This window comes from Castanea sativa, chromosome 9 (genome assembly GCF_040712315.1).
Source record: "Castanea sativa cultivar Marrone di Chiusa Pesio chromosome 9, ASM4071231v1".
Lineage (NCBI taxonomy): Eukaryota > Viridiplantae > Streptophyta > Magnoliopsida > Fagales > Fagaceae > Castanea > Castanea sativa.
The window spans coordinates 10,966,664-10,989,627 of NC_134021.1; the positions used below are offsets into that span (position 1 = coordinate 10,966,664).

At 36.3% G+C, this 22,964-nt stretch overlaps 2 protein-coding genes across 4 annotated transcripts; both read right to left on the reverse strand.

The window, feature by feature from the left end:
• Nucleotides 1-229: 229 nt before the first annotated feature.
• Nucleotides 230-3,220, reverse strand: LOC142610306 (uncharacterized). 3 transcript variants are annotated; one of them, XM_075782096.1, is made up of 4 exons: nucleotides 2,765-3,151; nucleotides 2,638-2,695; nucleotides 564-818; nucleotides 230-454 (listed from the first exon to the last, which is right to left on the reverse strand). In XM_075782096.1, the coding sequence occupies exons 1-3, from the start codon at nucleotides 3,059-3,061 to the stop codon at nucleotides 589-591; spliced, it is 585 nt and encodes a 194-aa protein (XP_075638211.1). In that variant the 5' UTR covers nucleotides 3,062-3,151; the 3' UTR covers nucleotides 230-454; nucleotides 564-588. The 3 variants fall into 3 exon arrangements, with proteins under 3 accessions (XP_075638211.1, XP_075638210.1, XP_075638213.1); XM_075782095.1 differs by having other exon boundaries at nucleotides 447-818; nucleotides 2,765-3,220; XM_075782098.1 differs by lacking the exon at nucleotides 2,638-2,695 and having other exon boundaries at nucleotides 447-822; nucleotides 2,765-3,148.
• Nucleotides 3,221-3,755: 535 nt separating this feature from the next.
• LOC142610893 (sorting nexin 1) lies at nucleotides 3,756-11,070 on the reverse strand. The gene is made up of 11 exons (XM_075782869.1): nucleotides 10,843-11,070; nucleotides 10,584-10,721; nucleotides 9,321-9,456; nucleotides 7,855-7,988; nucleotides 6,009-6,080; nucleotides 5,208-5,367; nucleotides 4,930-5,063; nucleotides 4,714-4,782; nucleotides 4,530-4,609; nucleotides 4,380-4,440; nucleotides 3,756-4,300 (listed from the first exon to the last, which is right to left on the reverse strand). The coding sequence occupies exons 1-11, from the start codon at nucleotides 10,852-10,854 to the stop codon at nucleotides 4,091-4,093; spliced, it is 1,206 nt and encodes a 401-aa protein (XP_075638984.1). The 5' UTR covers nucleotides 10,855-11,070; the 3' UTR covers nucleotides 3,756-4,090.
• Nucleotides 11,071-22,964: the final 11,894 nt, after the last annotated feature.

A 22,964-nucleotide genomic window follows, 5' to 3' on the forward strand; every position in this document is an offset into this window, starting at 1 on the left:
TAGTTATATGCTCCTTAATAAGATACCTCTGATATGTTCATTAACAATTAGCATAAAATTAAAAAAGCAGCAGATATATTTGTCCCAGAAATATAGAATCACATAAACCCTAATAATCTGAAAAAGATTCATGTTGTTCCCATAATTCTTGTACCCGCAATATAGGAAGCCATATGAGAAGAGAACAATCACATAAATCCAGAAGGCAACAAACATACTCTTGTCAGCATATAGAAGCACACAACCCAAATAGTATAAAAAAGCACATCATTTCCAGCGTTCTTGTCCCAGCATGCATGTAGAAAGCAAATGCTTCATACTGATTGATGCTGTTTATAAACAATTTTACATCACCTTCTTAATAAACTAACAGCCTAAGGTAATCCATTTAGATTCTAAACCCTGGATGATCTATTGGTCGGCCAGCATATACATGAGACAAAGACTAAGATCTCTGCAAAAATTAAGCTTCATTAGAGTACAAACTATGCATGAAAACGTTGATATAATTAAAATAGAATCTATACTATTAAATTTAACACACTAATAGTAAAAAATATTACATATAACACACACACAAATACTCATTCAAACTCTAGCAATTTCCACAGACTTCTTTAGGGCTTCCAGAAGACTTCTCATGATTCTTGGCTCACCAGGAGGTGATTGATCTTTTAAGGGTCCATTTCTTATAGCTCGGAAAACTGGACCAGAATCAGCAGTTGCTGGAAAAACCAAGCAATCTATGTACACAAGTACCTCAGTCTTCCCATCACCGATCGTAATAAAACCTAGTCTAGCTCCACCAGGAATTTTGTCTACCTGCATAATTGAAATGCAGATTAATCCATCACCATTTACCATCAAGACCACTTAGGATAGCCATTCAACAAGCATTATCTTACATGGTTAGACTTCACAATGTTATTCTAATCTGAACAACCTCACTAGTAACAAGCAAATCATGACTCAAATAAATAACCAAGAAATTCATTAAAATGAACATTACCAACAAGAATGATTCTATGACTATAATCACAACAAGACATCTATGAAGCACGGGTGCGTTTCCGGATTTGGATTCGGATGCGGGTGCGGGACTCGGCAATTTTTGAAAAAGTAGGGTGCAGGTGCAATGGGGTGCGGTGATTAAAAAATTATTAAAAATATTTTTATTTATATTTTCTATATATTGCTAAGTATACTTTTTCACATTATATAAACATATACCAAATTTAAGAGCAATGGTAGATAATAACTAAAACATGATGTTCATAAATTAAATACAACCCACAAGTTTGAAACTAAAACATTCCATGATATTCGGAAATTAGAATACAGGGAGGGAGGCAAAAAGCTGAGAGAGGCAGAGAGCAGAGAGACAGGGAGGCAGTGAGAAGAGAATGAGAGATTTTAGGGTTTTTTTTTTTTTTTTTTTAAAGATGTTCAAGTTCAAACGGTACGTTTTGCACTCTCTTTTATTATAAATAATTTTTACTTGAATTTCGGCCTAATTCAAAGCCGGTATCAGCCTGAATCAGCCGGTACGGCCTGAATCGGTCAGTTTCAACCAGCATGTACGATCCAATTCGACCCGAATTGGCCCGAATCGGTGCATATCCGGAAACGAAAAAAAAAATTCTGACACGGCACCAACGCGCGGGCAGCGGCATGACTGGTGTCGCCCACCGCACCTCGCGTCCGACTCGGGTGCGGCACCCCTATAGCCGCGTCAATGCTTTCTAGCAAGACATGATGGGTTAAGAACTCTATATAAGGACTAGACCTCATACATGTGTCCTGCAAGATAAGGACAAGACCTCGTACCTTTTTTTTTTTTTTTTTGTATATAGGAATACTGAAACTTCATTAAAATGAATGAAAAGAAATTACATTAGTTGAGAAAGCATGTTCTAAGAAATAAGGACTCTTTTCAATCCAAGAAACAAAATGCTGAATACCTTAAGCGTGTTTTGCTAACAAATGGGCAGGTGATACATCAAACCTACGGAAAGCATGTGAGAAAGTGTATGGACCCCATAGTAAATTGGTCCCTAAAAGTGATCTATGCTGCAAAATTAAGTTGTTCCAAAGTTACCCATCACATAATTGATAATCCAGCGTTGATTTCAAGAGCATTCCACCAGTTTTTTTTTTTTTTGGCAGCTTGCTTTCACTTCCCCAATTCACCACTTCTCAAGCAATACACTAATTCCCACCCACACAAAGCCCCAAATAATAAACCCACCCTATTCACCACTACTTAAACTTCACCAATTTTTCACAAAACTATGAAATAATTTTTTTTGACATTAACTTATATACTGATAAGCATTGACCAAGTGCCTACAACATTGGATTCTCCAAAAATAAATAAATAAAAAAGCGCCAACCCCATTAAGTGGTTGTAATGTGATATCCCAAGTTGTCAATATTTGGACTATGAGTTGTAACATGGGTGGGTGTTCATTAGGTCCATTTGGACTATATACAAGGGATCTTAATATGTAACTTGACTAATTATTTTTTAAGGTATAGCGCAGAAAGGTGGCTAACATTTTACATACCTCAATAAGTTGTGAAATTTGTTGCGTAATAAAGAAATAGAGTAATATAATAATAAAGCAAGTAAACCACCTACCTTCAAAGGTACAGGCAGTGGCAGATTAGCTCCTTGGCAAAGACTGTTGCCCCACTGTTATGAGTTATGAATATGATCATAATTAAAATAAATAAAGATTTATATATATGTGTGTGTGTGTACCTGGAAGAGCAGGCTCTCAAATCTCTGAAGGTTAGTATTGGAAGGCAATTTCATAGTCCCAAGAGAGACACCATCTTCGTCGGCCGGTACAATGCCGTCACTTTCCGGTGATGACTTGGCTACTGACGTCAGATTCCGTTGGCTGAGCTTAAAGAGGAACCGTTTGTTGATGATGTCTTTGTCTTTGTCCCAAGTGATGAGCAATGGTGAGCGGGAAGAAACGGTTAAAGGGGAGAGTGGCACGTGGGAGTTGACACGTGCGGGTTGGAAGAGTAGCCTCGCAGCGCAGGAGGCCATGGCTTCTGAATTTGTCTGAGTTCTGATAATAGAGAGAGAGAATGTGTGTGTGTGTCTGTGTAAAGACTAAAGAAATTATAGAGGATAAGATAGATGGATAGGCTTTTTATATGGTGTTTATAACAAGCTGAGTAAAGTCATTCAGCACCAAAAAAAAAAAAGTATGGTAAAGTCGGTTCATTCAGGTTTCAAATAACTTTTGCTTCATGCCGGCCAAGAGTTTTTTAACTGGCAAACAAATTGCTACAATGTTTAGGGAAAATAATAAATAAATAAATTTGACAATCCAATTCAACCCACCAACTCTTAAAATCCGACTGAATTAGGTTAGATTGGATTGGTTTTTGCAAATCCAACTGGGTTAGGTTAGATTGGATCAGTTTTTGCATATCGGCAGGTTGGTTGCTCGCCCCTAACCCCTTTAGCCATTATATCTTATGCATTAACTAAAGATAAACCACTTTGTTAGATTGATTTGGCCGGTAATTAATTAGATGGCTATGATGGATTAGGCGCATTGCAGCAACGAAGTAAGTTTTGGAGTAAGTTTAGACGCTTGATCCTTCAGATGAATAGGACCTTGAGAATGATTTTTGGGATTGGGATAACTAACTGTTATAATTTTTTAAGTGCACGAATGTCAAGAATTTACAAATTTTAAAAATTATAAATAAATAAATTAAAAAAAAAAAAGTGTCATAATACTCGCTGAAAGTCCATTTTATACTCTGGAAGTGTGATATAAACACGAAAACTTTCAAGTTTTCTCTGTAATTGCTGTTTCAAAAGATTAACCTGCTTCCCTGTTTTCCACTTGCTTTGAATTTTTACAGGTAATAAAATGGAGAATAACTGAATAACCAGTTAACCACAATCTTGTACAGCGGAATCAGCTCACGAAAGATGAGTTTTACACAGCAAGAGTTGCCCCTGCCACTTCAAAGAACCACCCAAGTGAACAAGTATTTTTCCTGTGCTTCATAAGAACCACCATGAACAAATAAATTGCTTCCTTTTGGAGTCCTTTCATTAAGTGGAGGAACAAGCTTCGAGCTTAGGAAGAAGACTTCGCCATGCATCGGCAATACCATTTGCCAGACGTGCCTGTCCTCTTGCAAATTCGTTGAAAGCAATCCCCATATCTAAAGTTTTTCGTTCCTGAAAGTGCACTAGCTCTTCGTTCATCAATCGCACAATTGACTCAAATAATCTTGTTGCTTCCTCACTCTCTGCCTTCAACTGCATCACCAAACCAATTTAGTCAAATAACAAAAATTCCTAAAATGTAAAAAAGAGAATGCCTTGAAAGCTGACTTGCCTCGTTATATTCCATCTCAGCTTCTCCCACCTTATCAGAACGTATTAGGGAGAGTTTGTTACTGTTTAGCAAAAATTAAAAGTAATCAAGAGCCCACTTATATACAGACATAAGCAACGCAAATTAATAGAGATATTGCCAAAACCATACAGATTAATCTCTTTCAACTTGATTGTTTCAGTCAGTTCACATTGTCTTCTAAAGGCATTAGCCCTCTCTGTTATAGTTGCCTGTTTCAGGACACACAAGAAAGAGGATTATCTTGACAGATTAAGAATTAAAATCTTCTGTTGGATGATATGGTCAAACATTGTTAATGACAGAGAATATCCACCTTAATAGATTGCACAGCACGTACGTAATCTTTCAAGGGTTCTTCAAAGTTCATCAAGAGTTGGTGTGCCTGCAAATTAATACAAAGAAAATAAACTTCATATTACATAACAAACTCAACCTTTTAACATCACATGCATGTCCAGATGTGAGCATGCAAACAACACAAGCACAATTAGCTTAAAGAAAAAGGGTGAATTTTTTTATTAAAGCCTACCTCCTTTTGCAATTTAACTGATAATGTCTCTGATTTTGCCCCAAGCTCAGAAAATGCCTTTCCTAGAGAATTTCCTTCACACGCACCAAGAAGTTTGACTGCCTTCCCAAAATCTGACAGAGATTGCCCTAACTCTGAGGAAACAAATATAAGAACTCAAGTGTCATTCTCATATACCCACTAAAACAAGAATGAATGAAGTTAAAACCTGAAAGAAAGAATAACGCCAACAGGTAATGCATCTAAAACTCATATACATATTTCATAACCCTCATTACCTCTGTGCCTCTTTACAAGCCGGTATGCATGCTTTTGAGCTTCAGCCAAGTGGTTCTCAAGCTCAAAAATGTAGTGCTTTAGCTTCTCATATTCAGGATCTGACTCCTCCACTGGCTTTTCCTTCCCAAGAACAACATCACTTACTTTAGACTGTACATCCTGTCAGATTGTCAAAAGGATGAGTTAATGCTAGATCAGATCATCTTTCTCATGGATCACATACTAGCTCAAGTAGCTCACTTAATCTGATAGGCATTGAAGATAAATACTCAACCAAAGTATTGCACAGGGGAAGAAAAGACCGCATATTGTGCTTGCATTTCATGATATCAACTTTTCCTTCACTTCAAAAAAAACACTTTTCTGTCCCAGAATTCAGGAAAACTTAAAGCAGATAAAAATCCTAACAAAAATTACGCAAATTAGATCAAGACCAAGGAGCATGCTTTTGATAGAATATTCAACCACATGGATTTTTACATCATAGATCTAAATCTGACTGTTAGATCCAAGATAAGCCGTCCAGAAAAATTAATATGGTGTGTATTATGTGAATATGTTAGACAGAGGTTGGTGATAACTTCCAGTATTGGGTTTGGTGGATTTATCCTTTCATTTGTCCATTATAAGCAAGCAAATTATCTAACACCCGCCGCGGGGGGGGGGGGGGGGGGAGGAATAAGTTATGATCAAGTCAAAAAGTTCATAAATGGCTAATGACATTGTAATAACATTTACATTAGAGTTGAATTATACTGATAGTGTTAAACATCTTAAGATCATGAAAGAATTTATCTAACCTTGAAGATTTGCATCAAATCTGACGGCTTCTTAAAAATACCAGTCTCATGTGCTCTTAGCCTCTCCATTGTCTGAACAAAGATAATAAAAAAAACAAATAAACTAGGGGCATTAGTAGTAAATACCACACAAAAAATAAAATAAAATAAAGAGGGGGTGGGGTGGGGTGGGGTGGGGTGGTTAAAAGTAATCTTGAAGAACTGTACAAACATTAACAATTTTCCATCAACAATTTTTTTGGATAAGTAAGGTTACCATCATCACTGAGTAAGAAAATTCTTCCTAAAAGAGGCATTCCAGAAATGCTCAAATAACCCAAAACATAATTACTGGAGAGCACATGGCCTTCTAGCTCTCCCACAACAACCCCCCCCCCCCCCCCAAAAAAAAAACCATTATGAGAAAACTAATTAATTTATAGTTAGTCATTGCCTCTAGTTTTCTCTGGTGTTATTAAACTTTTTTTTTTCTTCATTGTATCTTTGGCCACTCTGCCATTGAAAAAAATATTCACAAATAATTTATTATTCCTTTATGATTAATAACTATGTGGAATTGAATGGGATTAATTGATAAACAATCAGTTAGTGATTTTGCATAATAGAGAAACTAATACTTTTAATGCAGAGTCCCTAGCAGCGTCACCTAGGACAACTTTCAGTAAAAAGGCAATGTCAACACTAGAGTACCAACAGTATTAATGTCCTTCAATTCAAAATTGAAAAAAACTTGTGCAACCAAGCTGCTAAAAAGTGATAGAAAATGACTTTACCACGAAAGTTATATATATATATATATATATGTACCTCACAGTGACACACTTTGTTTTCCTTTTAGTACCTCCACACGCTAGAGTAGATAATCTAGGCTAATGATATCAAAGTGTGTCCCTGTGAGCAGGGGCAAAGCCAGAGGGGGTTGCTGGAGGAGGGGGGCAATTACCCCCCCGACCCCACCCCTTTTACAAAACTAAGATAGATAGATGTGACACACTTTGTTTTCCTTTTAGTACCTCCACACACTAGAGTAGATAATCTAGGCTAATGATATCAAAGTGTGTCACTGTGAGCAGGGGCGCAGCCAGAGGGGGTTGCTGGAGGAGGGGGGCAATTACCCCCCCCCCCCCGACCCCACCCCTTTTACAAAACTAAGATAGATAGATAGATATATATATATATATATATATATATATATATATATATATATATATAAAAATATTTAAAACTCTCCTAATATGGTCAAGAAAAAAAATTCTTATATGTACTACATAGTCTTAAAGTCATAAAATGGTATACTATCCCAACACCCAAAATATATGTGCCAAATTTCATCTGTTGTTTTCTTAAATTCTTCTACCATGCTATATACTCTTTTAAGTTTGTTGGCAATAGACAACCTAAGATAGGAAAATGAAAATTGGTATTTTTAAGTTGATTTTATAAAATAAATAAATAAAAAACATACAATCTAACAATAATGATTATACTTTAACTTAACACTAGGCATGAAAAAAAAAAAATTAGAACTTACATTTAAATTCTATTTTTTATGTTAATCCAAACTTTTGTTTAATTAATTAATTACTTTCTACTTATATAAATTAACATTTTAAAAATAATTTTGTCTTACTTTTATTTTAATCTTATCCTCCCTAACTAAAATCCAGGCTCTTCCACTTAATATGTGTGTCAAATTGTTTTTTTGATAAGTAATGTGTGTTTCTGTTAAGGGCACAGGCACAATTTGTCCAACTCATAGGCAGGAATATTGGACAGAATTAACTAAACATTAGGAGAGCAAAGAACAGAACTGTACTACTCAAAGCATCAGACTCAAAAACATCACCTCTTCATCTGCCTGCAAGAAGGTTCTCAGATCCTCACTTTGCTGAAGTGCATGATGTGAAGCTATACGATTAACAAATATATCCAATGCTTGACGCCTCATCTCAATGAATTCAGCACTGAAACGAAACTTCTCTGCAAAAGAGAATCTGATGTTAGGCACAATCAAATTTCAGAATGCTTCACAAACAATCATACTGCAACATCTGTTGTCTCAATTCAAGAATAAACCAATAATGTCATAGACAAAACCCAAAATTGAAGCTTCATCAGCACAGACAGCAACACTATCAGAGCAGGTTATTGCACTTTCAATAGAGATGTATAAGGTAAATCCATGCTTGGATATGACATGCATGTTAAGCATTGAGCATATGAGCTCATTTCTCCAAAAAAGATACTGATTGATATATGGCCCCAAGCAGTAGCAATGTGACATTAACTCTTGAAATGCAATTAAATTTTGTTAAAGCGTAAATGTGCATCGGTCAAAAATGAGTAGAAAATAATGCAAAACCACAGAAGAGACATCCACAATTGACAATGACAAGGAAGGCAGTTAAGAGAAATTCCAAGCACCTGAACAAGAATCAACATATCAAGAACCATTCAATATTCCATTCATTACAAATGCCTTAACCCATAGAGGTAGTATATGTCTACACAAAAACATCAATCACAAAATATCTTGCATGGCTGCAACCAGTCTTAAGTATAAACAAACTTCATCAAACATTTGGCAATCACAGTTAAATGTATAATTTAGTCATGCAAACGTTACTCATGACAGATCTCAGCCACCCTGATGGCCAAAAATTAAGCTTGAAATTCATGGATATAACTCAATAGCCCTCTTCAGCCGACAATCTCAGGGTCAATCCCCATCCATAAATAGGCTACATAGCACTCATGTATTTTACAGCCCATGTGAGCTCTCATTTTTTAGCTACTAAAAAAAGGCATGGCCCCAGGGGATCAGTAAAGCCCCTTAAATACATTACTGCTGGAAAAAAATAGAGTTTTAATGTTTTCTAGTTTTAAGCCCCTTAAATATATTACTGCTCAAAACATATTTTACATTCCTTTAACTTCTCCTCCCTCTCTTTGGGGAAAAAAAACAAGGTTAACTGCTCAAAACAATGCGTACACGCATGCAAGCACACAAAGTAAATATTTCAGTCAAATATATCACCTAAATGTAAGCAATTCAATGGTACAGACAGAAATTGCAATAAAAATGTCCAACCATCCAGGCATTGCCTCAGTGCTTGACTGGTAATTTCAACCAATTGCCAAGATATCTTCAACCACTTCTTTTTTTCCCTGAATCAACCACATTTTTATATATGAAGGAAGTAAACTTCAGCCCTGAAAGGTAATTATTATCATGGCAATATATACATGGCATTTTCTGGTTTTAGAGAAAGATGAAGTGTAAAAGACAAAAGGAGACAGTTAGCTCGTTACCTACAGCACTTTTCTCTGGAAGAGGAGGGATAAAAATGCCTTTGTACTTCTCAAAAAGACGATCACGTAACCAAACAAAATCACTGTAACGTCGAATGACAATCTTCTCTGGCCCTTGGTATTCAGGAAAATTTGTCTGCCAAAACAATATCTTCCAACATTCAGACCATAACACGGCATAAAGTTTTTCTTTTTCTTTTTTTCTTTTTTTTTTTTTTGATAAGAAAGTTTTTATATTTTCTATTGGTAACTAATAGACACACCCATTGGGTCTTGAACCCATGACCTCACCCCCACCTTGCTCTTATAAGGTAAGGAGATGCCATTTGAGCAACAGCCCATTGGCCAGTAACACGACATAACTTGTTCACTTTACTCTTTACATCTTCATAATGTTCAAATCCAGATGTTAAACTCGAAAAGAAATGATCAAGTCAACAAGATTATGATTGACAGTGGCCACGAAAGTTGCAGCATGCAAGTACACTAGTACCGCGCTCAATTGTCAATCCGCCACCATTCAACATATGCCCCAGTTCTGTTCTTAAATTTTTTATCACAAGGCACACTTGAAAAATCCCATAGCATTTCTCAAATTTAAATAGAAACATAAACACACCCACCACTTCTTATCCTCCAAAACGTACATAAAATCTCAAGTTATGCATAAATAAAGTTGGGTTTGGTTAACGGGTACCCTTGGTGCATTTGTTAATTGACCATTTTAGGAAAGTCTTGATACCATGGAAAATATAAAAAACTGTCCAAAAATAAAAATCAACTTTTTTCTTTTCCCATAAAAAATTTCTTAAAATAGTTCCTAAACCAACTTTTCCCAATAAAGTTTAATGCTTACTAATTTCACAGTTTAATCTGCATGGCACCAATTCAGCCACCAATAGTAACAAATTCTTATTCCTAACCCATTTTCTTAGCTTTCAAGAGACCTAACCGTACCATTTCTCAACAACCTTGACCAAACATTCTAAACCAAATTTCCATGATCTAGTATTTGGAAGCTTTTTCATTATCTCAATAAATAATTTCCTTTCCCTATAACAACAAATACAGAAAATTTAATAATCAATCTAAATATATATCTCTTCCTAATTACCCTAGATTCAAAATTGAGCACAACCAGCTCAAGAGTAGTAACCACGAAAATCCAGCAATTAAACCCTAACCCTAATCCCAATCCAATAACTTAATCTTTTGGTTCCAAAAAAAAAAAGCATGAATTAGCTCAAATTTGCGAGAATTTACCTTGGTGATGACTCGGTAGGAGATATAGGCTTGGACGCCATTGCCTAATTTGACAGGATCAGTGACCGAAACCGATAAATAGGGTGGTTGCGAAGACGGAGATCTAGGGCTTTGAGACGAGGCCGATAGAGTTCGATTCTGCTCCATGAGAGTGAGATTTTGCAAAATTAAAAACAAAACAAAAACTGAGTTTGAAAATGAAAACAAAAACAGAAAAAATTCAATAAGGTAGTGAGGATGGTGGCAGATTCGTAATTACCGTGCTAATCATGGTTTAATATTTGGGGGGGATAATAACGGAAAACGGAGTCCCGGGGTACAACGAACTTTCAATCGGAGGAGAGGAGTGGGGGTTAGTTTAGTGTAGTAGTGGGTCTCTGGATTTTGCAATACTGCGCTGGGGTGCGCAGTGCGCGCACTTTGTGATAAATGAGAAAATGTTGCGAAATTGACACGAAATGAGAAAACGGAGGGCGAGGTGGACAATGACACTTTTGGTGCCTTAGCCAATACGGCTTTAAGTTATAGCACGGCGTGCACTCAATTTTTTTTTATGGATTCTATTTCTTACTTTCTCGTAAAACATTTCGCCACAACAATGACTCATCTATGTTTTGCTAGTATTTTTGTTGTTGTAAAATTGCTACCTATACAACTCTTTTTTTGGCAAAAGTTACTGAAGCGGCATCATGTGGCTTTCATGTGGCAGATTATGATTAAAGTGTTTGGGAGATTTAGGGGCAAAATAGTTCAAACTGCGAGATTTATAATATATTATAATTATTTTTATAAAAAAATAATTAAATGTTTGTCACTTTTATATAAATTCATTACTTTTTTTTTTACCACCCACGGTCGGCAACTTGTGAAATTGGTTATGGTCTTAAGATTTTTCTTAATATGAACATAACTTCCTTCACAATTTGTTAACATGACAAATTACGAATAGTTGATAATTATTTTTACATGGATTCATCATTGATATTATTTTTCTTTCTACCGTTAACAAGAATCACAACCTCACTTTAATGAGTAATGTAAAAAGTTATATCCTTCTGTATTCACGGTTGTTGCAACTAACGAATTAATGATATGTTAACAACATTTTTTAGGATAAATAGATGTCAATTTATTATTGATTTTTTGCATTAATTTACCAATATTACCATTTTATTACAACCAACCATACCCCATAGAAACATCGCATGTGGGTACCACCAGTAGCGCAGCTAGGATTTTAATCTAGAGGGGGCAAAATTAAAAGACGATATTAAAAGTGAAATTTATCTAAAAAAAATTAATCAACAATAATAACAAAATAAATAAACAATTGTACGCAAATATGAATATATTTCATATTATTAAAATAAATAAACAAGAACAACCAATTTATAGCTACTAAAAAATTTACAAACTGATGAAGTAAAAATATGATTAGTGTTACTTAAAAAATATAATGAATAGATGTTTGAAATTATTTTTTGTGATTGGTGACATGCCAATTTGTAAGACATAAGTAGTAAAATTTGTAATATCTCTAGCATCATTCAAAGATAAAATGTTGTGAAAAGTATCATAAATAGTAAAAATAGTGTAAATAATGATATAAAATAGGTGGTTTGGTCACTTTTAAGTTTCAACAAGTAGAAGTTTTTTTTTTTTTTTTCCATGTGACTACTAATGAAAAAAAAAAAAAAAAAAAAAATAGGAGTCATGGGGGGTAGGTGCCCCCCCTCGCCCCCCTCTAGCTCCGCCAGTGGGTACCACCACCAATACATAACGGTGCCTGTGACTTGGACTCCACCCATTCGCATTGTTTTTTTTTTTAGAAACCAACGTCCAAACCACCCACCCATAGGGTATGAGGACTCGAACCCGCGCCTGGCACAGCCATCAAGAAGGGGGTAACCACTACGTCACACTAGCTGGTGGTAATTTGTAAGCTTTTTATAATAAAATTAATCCACATTTTTTTAATCTTTAATCTTAGTATTAATTGAATATGTATTGATGATGCCGAGAATCGTCAGTAAGCTACACGATTCTTGCACGCTCTAGACAAAAACCTGCACAACAAAGAAGAAGAAGAACAAGAAAACCTTATAGAGAGTATTGATGTGGTACCGGCCAAATACCCTCCGAAGGTTAAGTTAGAGAATTTTCATAGCTCTAGAGTGTCAGATCTAGGGTGAATTATGTGTACCTTGATTTCTAAGGGTTTTGGGTTTTTATAGTAATATACAAACGACTTTGGTTTCTTCCTTGTAGGGAAGGTCCTCATTAATACACGTATTTTACGGGATCTTTCCATATAGAGATTTGATTGACTATGGTTAATCGTGGAGCACAAGACATTTCCATTTGAAGTTTCTTGGAGACCAATTAACCCATGTGGATGCCATGCGGCTTTGCTACCGTCCACTTTGTATCCATTTGCTTTCCTATCCGTCCGTCATAGAGAGTCCGTCCACCTTGTACACGTTTCGTCGTGTTTCTTCCTTCCCTTTGATCATCCACTACCCAGTACTGTTGCTCATGGTAGGTTTTGTAAAACAAAACCGTCTACTTTAATTTCATCATCTTCAATTGCCCCCTCACTCTATGGGTCCGTCGCCTTATTTTCCAAACGGATCCGTAGAGTGACGATCTAACTCAACCCTTAGGAAATGCTTTTTGATTTGATAAGCTAGCCTAGAGCCATTAATGCAATAAGGGCATGTGGCATGTTTTTAGTGGTTAATCGCTCATACCGAAGCGTCCCTTCGTCTTCCGTGCCATTCCCTCTATAAATATGTTGCTTCTTCCTCTCATTTTTACTTTCCACAACAAACTTCCAAAGCCAGAGCGCTACCTTTTACTTTCTTTTCAACTACGTCTTCTCCGTCGCTTTTGGGTGAACGTTCACTTGTTGCGACAGTCCGCCACGCCGTGTTCATTGCCTCTTCGTATCGTTCAACTGGTAAGCACCCGTTACCTTACACTGAGTTCTCTTTTTGTTCTTTACTTCAAATATTGCTTGCCCGTCGTCTATGTAGATATGAAGAGTCTTAGGGGTTTATCCGTCACGTGTAGGTGACAGATGTCTAGTGAAGCGTCGAGTGATCAATCATGTGTCCACAAGGAAGCGGGCTATACTGAGGTGTATCTGTCAGGTCAGGATGACCCCGGCACCTCTTATGATGAAAGGGTTTTGTCTACCAGCTCTCCTTCTGCAGAGAAGGATAAGGACGTGGATGTGGTCAAATCAAAGGGGGGGTTCAGGTGGTGATTCAAATAGTTCAGACATAATCTACATTGATCCTCTCGTCCTGTCCATCGTAGGTCTAAATGGCCTTAGGGAGTTTATCCTTCTCCCGTTGTGGACGGTAAATGACTTTAATTCTACCGTCAAGCAAAAACACTTCAAGTCCCTTGGGGAGAGGTACCAGATTCCCGTCGATATCCCTATCCGTCCCTATCCATCTACCGTTTAAGTCTGAAAAATGTTACTACAAGGGCGTCAAGGACGTCAGGATGTATGAGCAGATGTTTAAGGCGGAACTTAGGTTCCCTCTAAGTGATCTTCACCGTCGTCTTCTTCAGTACCTGGGGATTGCTGTCACCCAAATCTCTCTGAATGCTTGGAGAGTCTCCCTTGGTGCAAAAGTCTTGTATGGAGTCTTGAATGACGGGGAGCGTAGGATGACGGTGGAGGAGTTCTTCCACTACTACCATCCATAAGAAATTAGCCAATATAAGTGCATGTTTAATTTCCTACCAAGGAAGCCTGTACTCAGGCTAGTGTGTGATACTCCTGACTCCAATAGAAACTGGAAGAGTCAATACTTCTTCATTCAGGGTGACGACTGGATGTGTCACCCCAATGATCAGGAATACATGTCTGTAGACAAAACTTGGAGCATAATGCCTCCGTTGAGTAAGTGTTCGTCTGGTTTAAATTTCGTCTTTTATTGTTTATTGCTATTGGTCTAACCGTCCCCTTTTTGCAGCTCGAGACCATCCAGAGGTGACCTTGGAGCAGTGGAGTTTTCTAGAGAAAATCTTTGCAATTAAGTTGAAAAAGAGGACGTGGGCGAGGCTTGTTACCTTGGACATGATCCACTGGTATTGTGACGATCCTAAACCCACCGAAACTGCTCGTCGCTACGACAATCAAGCACGCAGATGTAAGTCCATCACTCCTTATTTTCTCCTTTAATTTCTTGTAATTTACCTAACTCTTTCTTTCCATCTACCTTGATGTAGAAATGGAAAAAGGCAAGAGGAGAGCTTTCATAAAGCAGTAGGCTACTATGAAGAAGAAGCAGGAGGGAAACTTGCCTCCTAAGGGAACGGGTCAAGTCAACCCTGTCCATGAAAAGGAAATAGTCGGAGAAGACCGACGGTCCTCCTAAAAAACCCAAAGTTATGGTGAAGTCAGTTGTCAGGGTCAAGGCTGACATAAAGAAGAAGCTTACTCTGCCCCGTCCGGGGAAGGGTAAGGGTCTCATGACGGGTCAAATTCCTATCACTAAAAAACCACTCATCCTCCTCTGTGAGGATCCTCGGGACGCACTTGAGCAGCTTTCATCCATCATTAAAGCCAACAACTTTGAGGAGTTAAGTAATCATGCGACCGCTATGGGGGAGACGAGTCTCTTTAGCATTACACAAGTAAATGTGTCTGTCCCTATCATCTTTCTATCAAATTGTCTCATTACTTTTCTAACCCTTTTTTGGTTTCTACAGGGGATGCTAATGATGAAGGGGTTGATGGACCGTTTTCTATCCCATGAGATGGCGTTGGATCATGTAAGGGCGAAGGCAAAGGCGATGGTGGCAGAGCTAGAGGAGCTGAAGGCCTGAAAGGTGGTCCAAGAGAAAAAACTAGCCGTGTCGAAGCAACTTCGGGGTGAGTTGGAAAAGCAGACGTGTGTTGAGGAAGGTCCTTAAAGACAAGGAGGAAGAAATTAAAAAATCTAAGGATCAGATCCATCAGGCTAAAGATGATGTGATACAGGAGTATCGTGACTTCAACGCCCTCCTAAAGGAGCTCGACGGCTGTTTTGATGATTGCTTCCGTCAAGTCAAGGCCTTTTTCCCGAACCTGAACCTGACCCATAATTTAATTGATGCTCAGCCCTAGACCCTGGCCCAACCTATCTACTCCAAAAGCACCAATGAGTTGTTCGCTGATACCGTCACAGACCCTCAAGGTGACAGGGAGACTACTCCTGTAGACTAAGCCATATCCGTTAGGGACGAAGCTCATCTACTTGAGGGGGATCAGACTGCTAAAGGGAAGGACGGAAAGGACCCCATGAATAACGAGTAGATTTTTCTTTTTTTCTTTGATTTAGTTTTTTCATGCTCAAATGTAAAGATCTTTTGGAAGAACAATATTTCTGTTAACCGTTGCCTATTGTTATTTAGGCCTTGCATGTAAACATTTGCCCTTTACGGGCCTTCATAATATTTTGATATTTGTTGTTTGTATATATTTTTTATCATATATCTGTCAATATATGTTTGCAATATATCCGTCTACTTTGGACTTAAGAAGTTTAAATCATCCATCGGGATGAACCCGTCCACTTGTGGATATAATAAATGTAAGCCACCCTTTAGGATGAACCCGTCCACTTGTGGACTTAACAAATGTAAATCATCCCTTAGAATGAACCCGTCCGTTTGTGGACTTAATATATTTAAGCCATCCCTTGTGGTGAACCCATCCACTTATGGACTTAACAAATGTAAATCACTCTTTAGGATGATCCCGTCCACTTGTGGACTTAATAAATGTAATTTACCCCTTAGGATGAACCCATCCACTTGTGGACTTAATACATTCAATCCATCCCTTACGGTGAACCCGTCCATTTATGGACTTAACAAATGTAAAACACTCCTTAGGATGATCTCATCCACTTGTGGACTTAATAAATGTAATTCACCCCTTAGGATGAACCCGTCCTCTTGTGGACTTGATAAATGTAAGTCCCCTTAAGATGAACCCGTCCACTTGTGGATTTAATAAATGTAAGCCACCCTTTAGAATGAACCCGTCCACTTGTGGACTTAACAAATGTAAATCATCCCTTAGAATGAACTCGTCCGTTTGTGGACTTAATATATTTAAGCCATCCCTTGTGGTGAACCCATCCACTTATGGACTTAACAAATGTAAATCACTCTTTAGGATGATCTCGTCCACTTGTAGACTTAATAAATGTAATTCACCCTTTAGGATAAACCCTGTCCACTAGTGGACTTAATATATTCAAGCCATCCCTTGGGGTGAACCTGTCCACTTATGAACTTAACAAATGTAAATCTCCCTTGAGGATGATCCCATCCACTTGTGAACTTAATAAATGTAATTCACCCCTTAGGATGAACCCGTCCTCTTGTAGACTTGATAAATGTAAGTCACCCCTTAAGATGAACCCGTCCACTTGTGGACTTAATAATTATCCTTGTAAACATACGCACAACATTTCTGAATAACTCCTCTTATTGTGATAGATATACAAGTAGAAATTGTTCTTGAAAAATAAGAAATTGCCCTTTAGGCTTAAAAGGTACTGTAGATAGTAAAAATTAACGAAAAGGAAATAAACTGAAAATGAGGAGTGTCGTTGTCCGTGCCCTTATCTACTAGTAGTACTTCTTCAAGTCCTCCATGTTCCATGGGTGTCGCAACTTTTGCCCATCTAGCATTTCCAGGTGGTAGGTGCCTCTCATTTGCCATGACGTGATCCTGTAGGGTCCTTCCCAGTTAGGCCCCTCACCTTCCTTAAGACGAGATCTCTAACCTAGAAGTCCTTATTTTTGACTTTGGAGTTGTAGTGCTTGGCCATAAGGTCCTAGTAACGAGCTAAACCTCTGCTCAGTCGTCGCCCTGACTTTGTCCACCAAATCAAGCTGAAGCCGCATAGCTTCATCATTCTTACTTTCATCATGGTTTTCATCTATGTAGCTTGTGAGTCCAACCTCAGCTGAGATGACTGCCTTGCTTCTGTATGCTAGTCGAAACAGAGTCTCTCCAATAAGTGTCCTTGTCGTCATCTTGTAAGCCTATAAAACGCTTAGCAATTCTTCCGGCCATATTCCCTTTGCCCCCTCGAGTCGAGTCTTGATGATTTTGAGCAATGATCGATTTGTGACTTTAACTTATCCGTTGGCTTGAGGTGGGCGGGTGATGAGTAGTGATTCTTGATCCCCAACTGTGAGCAGAAACCTCGAACGAATAGTTGTCGAATTGCTTCCCATTGTCTGAGACTAGTACTCTAGGTATACCGTATCTGCAGATGATGTTCCTCTATACAAAGCTTCGCACATTCTTCTCCATGATGGTGGCGAGGGTTTCAACTTCTACCCACTTGGTGAAGTAGTCTATACCGACTACTAGGAACATAGCTCTACTTGCAAAGCTGAACTGGAGATTCCATTCCGAGAAGGAAAGTCTATGGGCTCAGGTGCTTAGAAAGAAGTACCGCACTCGCTAAAGACTAAATTCCAGCAATGCCCACAAGCTTCCTTATTCTTAAGTGTGGAAGGGAATGAAGGTGGGTCAGGACATGTTCCAAAAAGGAGTGAGGTGGACACTTGTCCATAACAGTATTCTCAGTCTATGGCATGACAAATGGTCTTTTGCTGGTCCTTTGAGGCTTGCTGTCCAAGGTTCTCTCACCCAAGAAGAAACCAATTTTAAGGTGAATGATATTTTAAACTCTACGGGTTGAAACTGGGATAAGATTTCATTGGACAACCTAACATAAATCAAATTAGAACTTCAAGCAACCCCATCGGCCTTATCAGTTGGAAGTGTGGACAAAATGTGCTGGTCTAAAGATCCTAAAGGGAGCTTTGATCTTAAAAGTGCTTATCGTCTGGTAGTGGGGAATGAGAGCAATACTTTTAATGGGGATTGGATTTGGCATGTAAAAACTCTTCCAAGAATTCAAATATTTGTATGGAAATGTCTCCATCACAGTATAGGAGTCGACGTTTATCTCTTGACCCCCTCTACCCTCTCTACCATAAGCAACCCGAGACTATTTTTCATAGTCTTCGTGATTATGACCTTATTAAGAAGGTCTAGACTGACTTGGGAGTGCAGGGAACTAACTCGAGTTTTTATGGAACCCCTTTTAATCATTGGTTGTCGGAGAATGCCAGATCGTCGACCATAATCAGTCAACACATGTTGCCTTGGAAATCAATTTTTCTCTTTGCAATTTGGACTATATAGCAGAGAAGGAACCTGATGGTCTTCCAAAACAAGCTTTTCATCGCTAGCTTTCATTTGGAGATCCTACATAAAGCTTTGGAATTCACTCATTGTGCCTTAAATATCAGAGAGGCAACTCACCATGTCTTGAAACCTGCCAGGTGGGAAAAGCCAGCAGCAGGGTGGAGGAAGCTAAATACCGATGGATCCTCGCTTGGAAATCCAGGCAGAGCTGGAGGGGGAGGTTTAATGCGTGATGAAGAAGGGAATTGGGTTATAGAATACTCAAGGCAGATCGGTATTACCTCAAGCTTCATAGCTGAGCTATGGGCGTTGAGGGATGGAATTTTTCTGCTATTGTGGTTGAAATGGATGCCAAAGTTATTATTGAAGTTCTAAACAACCCCAACAACACCAATCTAATTATTTCCTCCATTGTGGATGACTGCATGCAGTTGGCTTCCCGAATTCCCCAAATTCGTTTTGATCACTACTATAAAGAAGCTAATACGAGTGCGGATATGCTAGCAAGGATGGGAGTTCAGCAATCTTCTTCATTTAGTTTGTATGATAGTCCCCCTGAGGGCTTGCAACCTTTGTTAGGATTTGATATTTCTAATTTGTACTTAAACAGGTGCTACCCTGAAACCATTGTTAATTTCTAATTTTAATGCATTTCCCTGATTACCAGAAAAAAAAAAAAAAAAAAAAAAAAAAAAAAAAAAAACTATAAGGGTCATATTAACGGGTGCCCTTAGAACAATTGTTAATAAACTATATTAAGAAAGTTTTTAAAACCATTTTTATGAGAAATATAAAAAACTGCCAGAAAAATTAATTGCTTTATTATTTTCCCATTAAATGTTTCTAAAAATAATTCCTAAACCAATGCCCTTAGGGCATTCGTTAACATTTCTCAAACTATAATAGTTCAATGGCCTGCACATTTAAATGGGAAGCTTTAAATTGAAACTCTGATGTTTTGTTGAAGGCTATATGAGGACCACAATTTGAACCGCCTTGATCAAAATTCTTGGATACATGGAGGTTAAAATAAGTAAAATATTAGCAACAATAGAATTATAATTAATAATAATCAATATTTTTTTCAAGAAGAATAATGATAATAATAAATTATAATTTACATAGTATTTTAAAATATTACATAATATTTGTAAAATTCTTGACTATTTTTTATTGTTCAATGTTTCGTCATTCTGTGCGTAAGCACAGGTTACAAGCTAGTATTCCATTAAAAGTGATAGTCATGGTATATAAAAATGGTTGTCTCTCAAAACAAAAATTGTAGTGGTTAGCCCATAGAATAATTATTGCTGGTTTGTGGTTAATTAAATATAACAACCTTACCTTGGTGCTTATAAAAAAACTATCATAAATTATTAGCAAATAAGACTCCCATGTTTTAATAGAATCTTATAGTTAGCATGCTTGAAAGACAGCTTAGCCGATTCAAGCTACGTCAGCATACCCTTAATTACCTTTAATTATCGGCTTTACTTGATATTGATTTTTCACCTTCTTTTAGAGAAGTAATTTTATCAAGGAAAAGCATTAACACTTATGCTTGAAACTTGAAAGGGCAAAGTTCTACTCAATCTTATCTTATATAAGCTCCACTAGATTTATTTATACAAAGACAAGGAGTCTACATTATTCTCTTTTAAAGAAAACACATGACAGAAGTTTAAACTAACCTATGACATAAGATAAAGAGTTTAACAAAAAGACAAAATGCTTCCATTACTATATATTATCATTATATTCTTACTATTATATACAACCTAAAAGTAATATTTGTAATAAATAAAGAAAACTCATCATGGTATTTACACATTTGTTTATGTTTATATTATTGTGTATGTATATGCTTATTAGTATTTTGTTTTGATTCTTTTTTTTTTTAGATGTTGCCAAATAACTTTATAAATTAAACAATAAGATTGAAAGAACTGAAGAAAAAAATATACTATTAATAATTCGTTATTTTGCAACCAAAAAGTATTTTTAACTATAGGATTTTTCACTTCACTTATAAACTTTTTGGGGAAAAAAATTGTGCTATGATACTACAAACATTTGTTTTGTGAATACTCTATTTTAAATGCTTCAATTATTCTCTAACTTTAGAAGTTAGATAATTTTTTCCCAATGATTCTTAAGAATGGGATAATTTGTACGTAGTTATCAACAAAACCCTAATTTAAGGGGTGAAGCTTGCAATAACTATACCGGTGAAAGAGCCTTAACTAATTTTCCATTCATTGCTACCCTTATTAATTTCATATTCATTGCTTCCGTAGTCCATACCTTTACTAATTAAATTTATGATCCTTTTTGGTCCTTAAAAACAAAGCAAACACCTAAACAAAATTCAAATCAAATTTCATAGGAAATATGTAAAATAACTTGGTGATTGAATTAGAAAAATTATGGGTACTTAAAACTTAAAAGTTTTCCAAGGACAAAAATGAAATTGTCAATTGTTACATGCCCACTATATTCGACACTGGAAGATTGGATACTGGGTTTGATATCAATTGCCCATCCAGCAAGTCTAATAATATAAGCTAAGGTTTGACAATTGACATAAAGGTAACACCATAGGGTTTGCAGATTTGAATACCATCGTGTACCTTGCTAAAGTTCAAATTGATTAGTTAATACAAACGTCATAACCAAAAAGCCTACAACAAGGATTCCATCAACTATCAACATAGTCATTTTTCACCTAGAAAAATTCAGTTGATAGCTCACAATTCCTAACGCCACAATGTTTAAAAGTATTTTTAAAGAAATAAATATAACATAATTTGGAGCGTATAGATGGCAAAATTAAGACATGATTCTCATGTTTTCAATGATCAATATATTAATAATATTAAATATGTGCGCTCAATTTATTAAAACATTTCTATAACAATTATGAAAATGCAATATTAAATAAGAGCTATATCAAACCAAGAATATTTTATTAATGATTATGTTCTTGAATACAATTATATTGATATCAACACTTTAATTTAGTTTTCCATTTTAATATATTTTTTTTTTGTCTTATACATGTTTAGAACAAAATATGATATTTGAAAAAAATTAAAAATCTTATTATTTTATTTATCTTTGTTTATTTTCATGTTAATAAATATGTTTATGCTCATATTATGCTTACATGATTATATTATTTGGACAAAAATTTTGCCCAAATTGGTATGGGGAGATATCCTAATCTAATATGTGGCAACTCATAAACCATCCATGTATATTCTTTAAACAAGTTACATGATTTATTATATAAGTTGTGTGACTGAAAGTACACACAAATGATTTTATCAATTGTTACGTGGTGGGTTAGAGTAATTTCCTCCAAATCAATTTAAAGATACACTTTTTCCATATTCTTTATTTTGACATTTACAGGATCATTACAATTTTTACTTTTTGAATTTCCAAAAATATCTATTTTACATAACTAAACAAAATTTTATTTTTTAATTAAAAATCATAAAATAACAAAACAAATTTTTATTACAATTTTACTTTCTCACTAACCAAACAACTCAAATCCATAGAAAATAAAACAATTTTCTTTCCATTTCCCACACTTTCCACCAATCAAACAGCTTAGATCCACAAAAAATAAACAAAATTTAGTCATTTTATTCACTTTCTCACCAACCAAACAAACAAAGAACAAATCAAAATTCAAGAATATTCTCCAATCTCCACCATCCCTTCGTGTTCTTGCATAGAGAGAGAGAGAGAGAGAGAGAGAGAGAGAGAGCACATCACGACAAACCAAACACCCTCTAATTGATGTATTTTAATTATTGTGTTCATTTATTTGTAGACTTCATTCTTTATTATTAATCAAGAATCGATGTTTTCCCTAAATTTATAATGTTTTCCCTTGGTAGTTGAAATTGTTGGAAAATCTGGTTTTGCATTTTATACAAAACATACAGCAGAAGCAACAAACACGGATTTACTTCATTCATGAGAGATAACATGTAACCTTGAATTATAGAACAAAAAATAGAAATCGTACCTTGATGCAATCAGTTTCAAAACTAAGAAGCAAGACTTGAGAATACCTTCAATTTTCATCCCAATTCCACATGGTACCCAAGAAGAGTGGTCTCTCAATC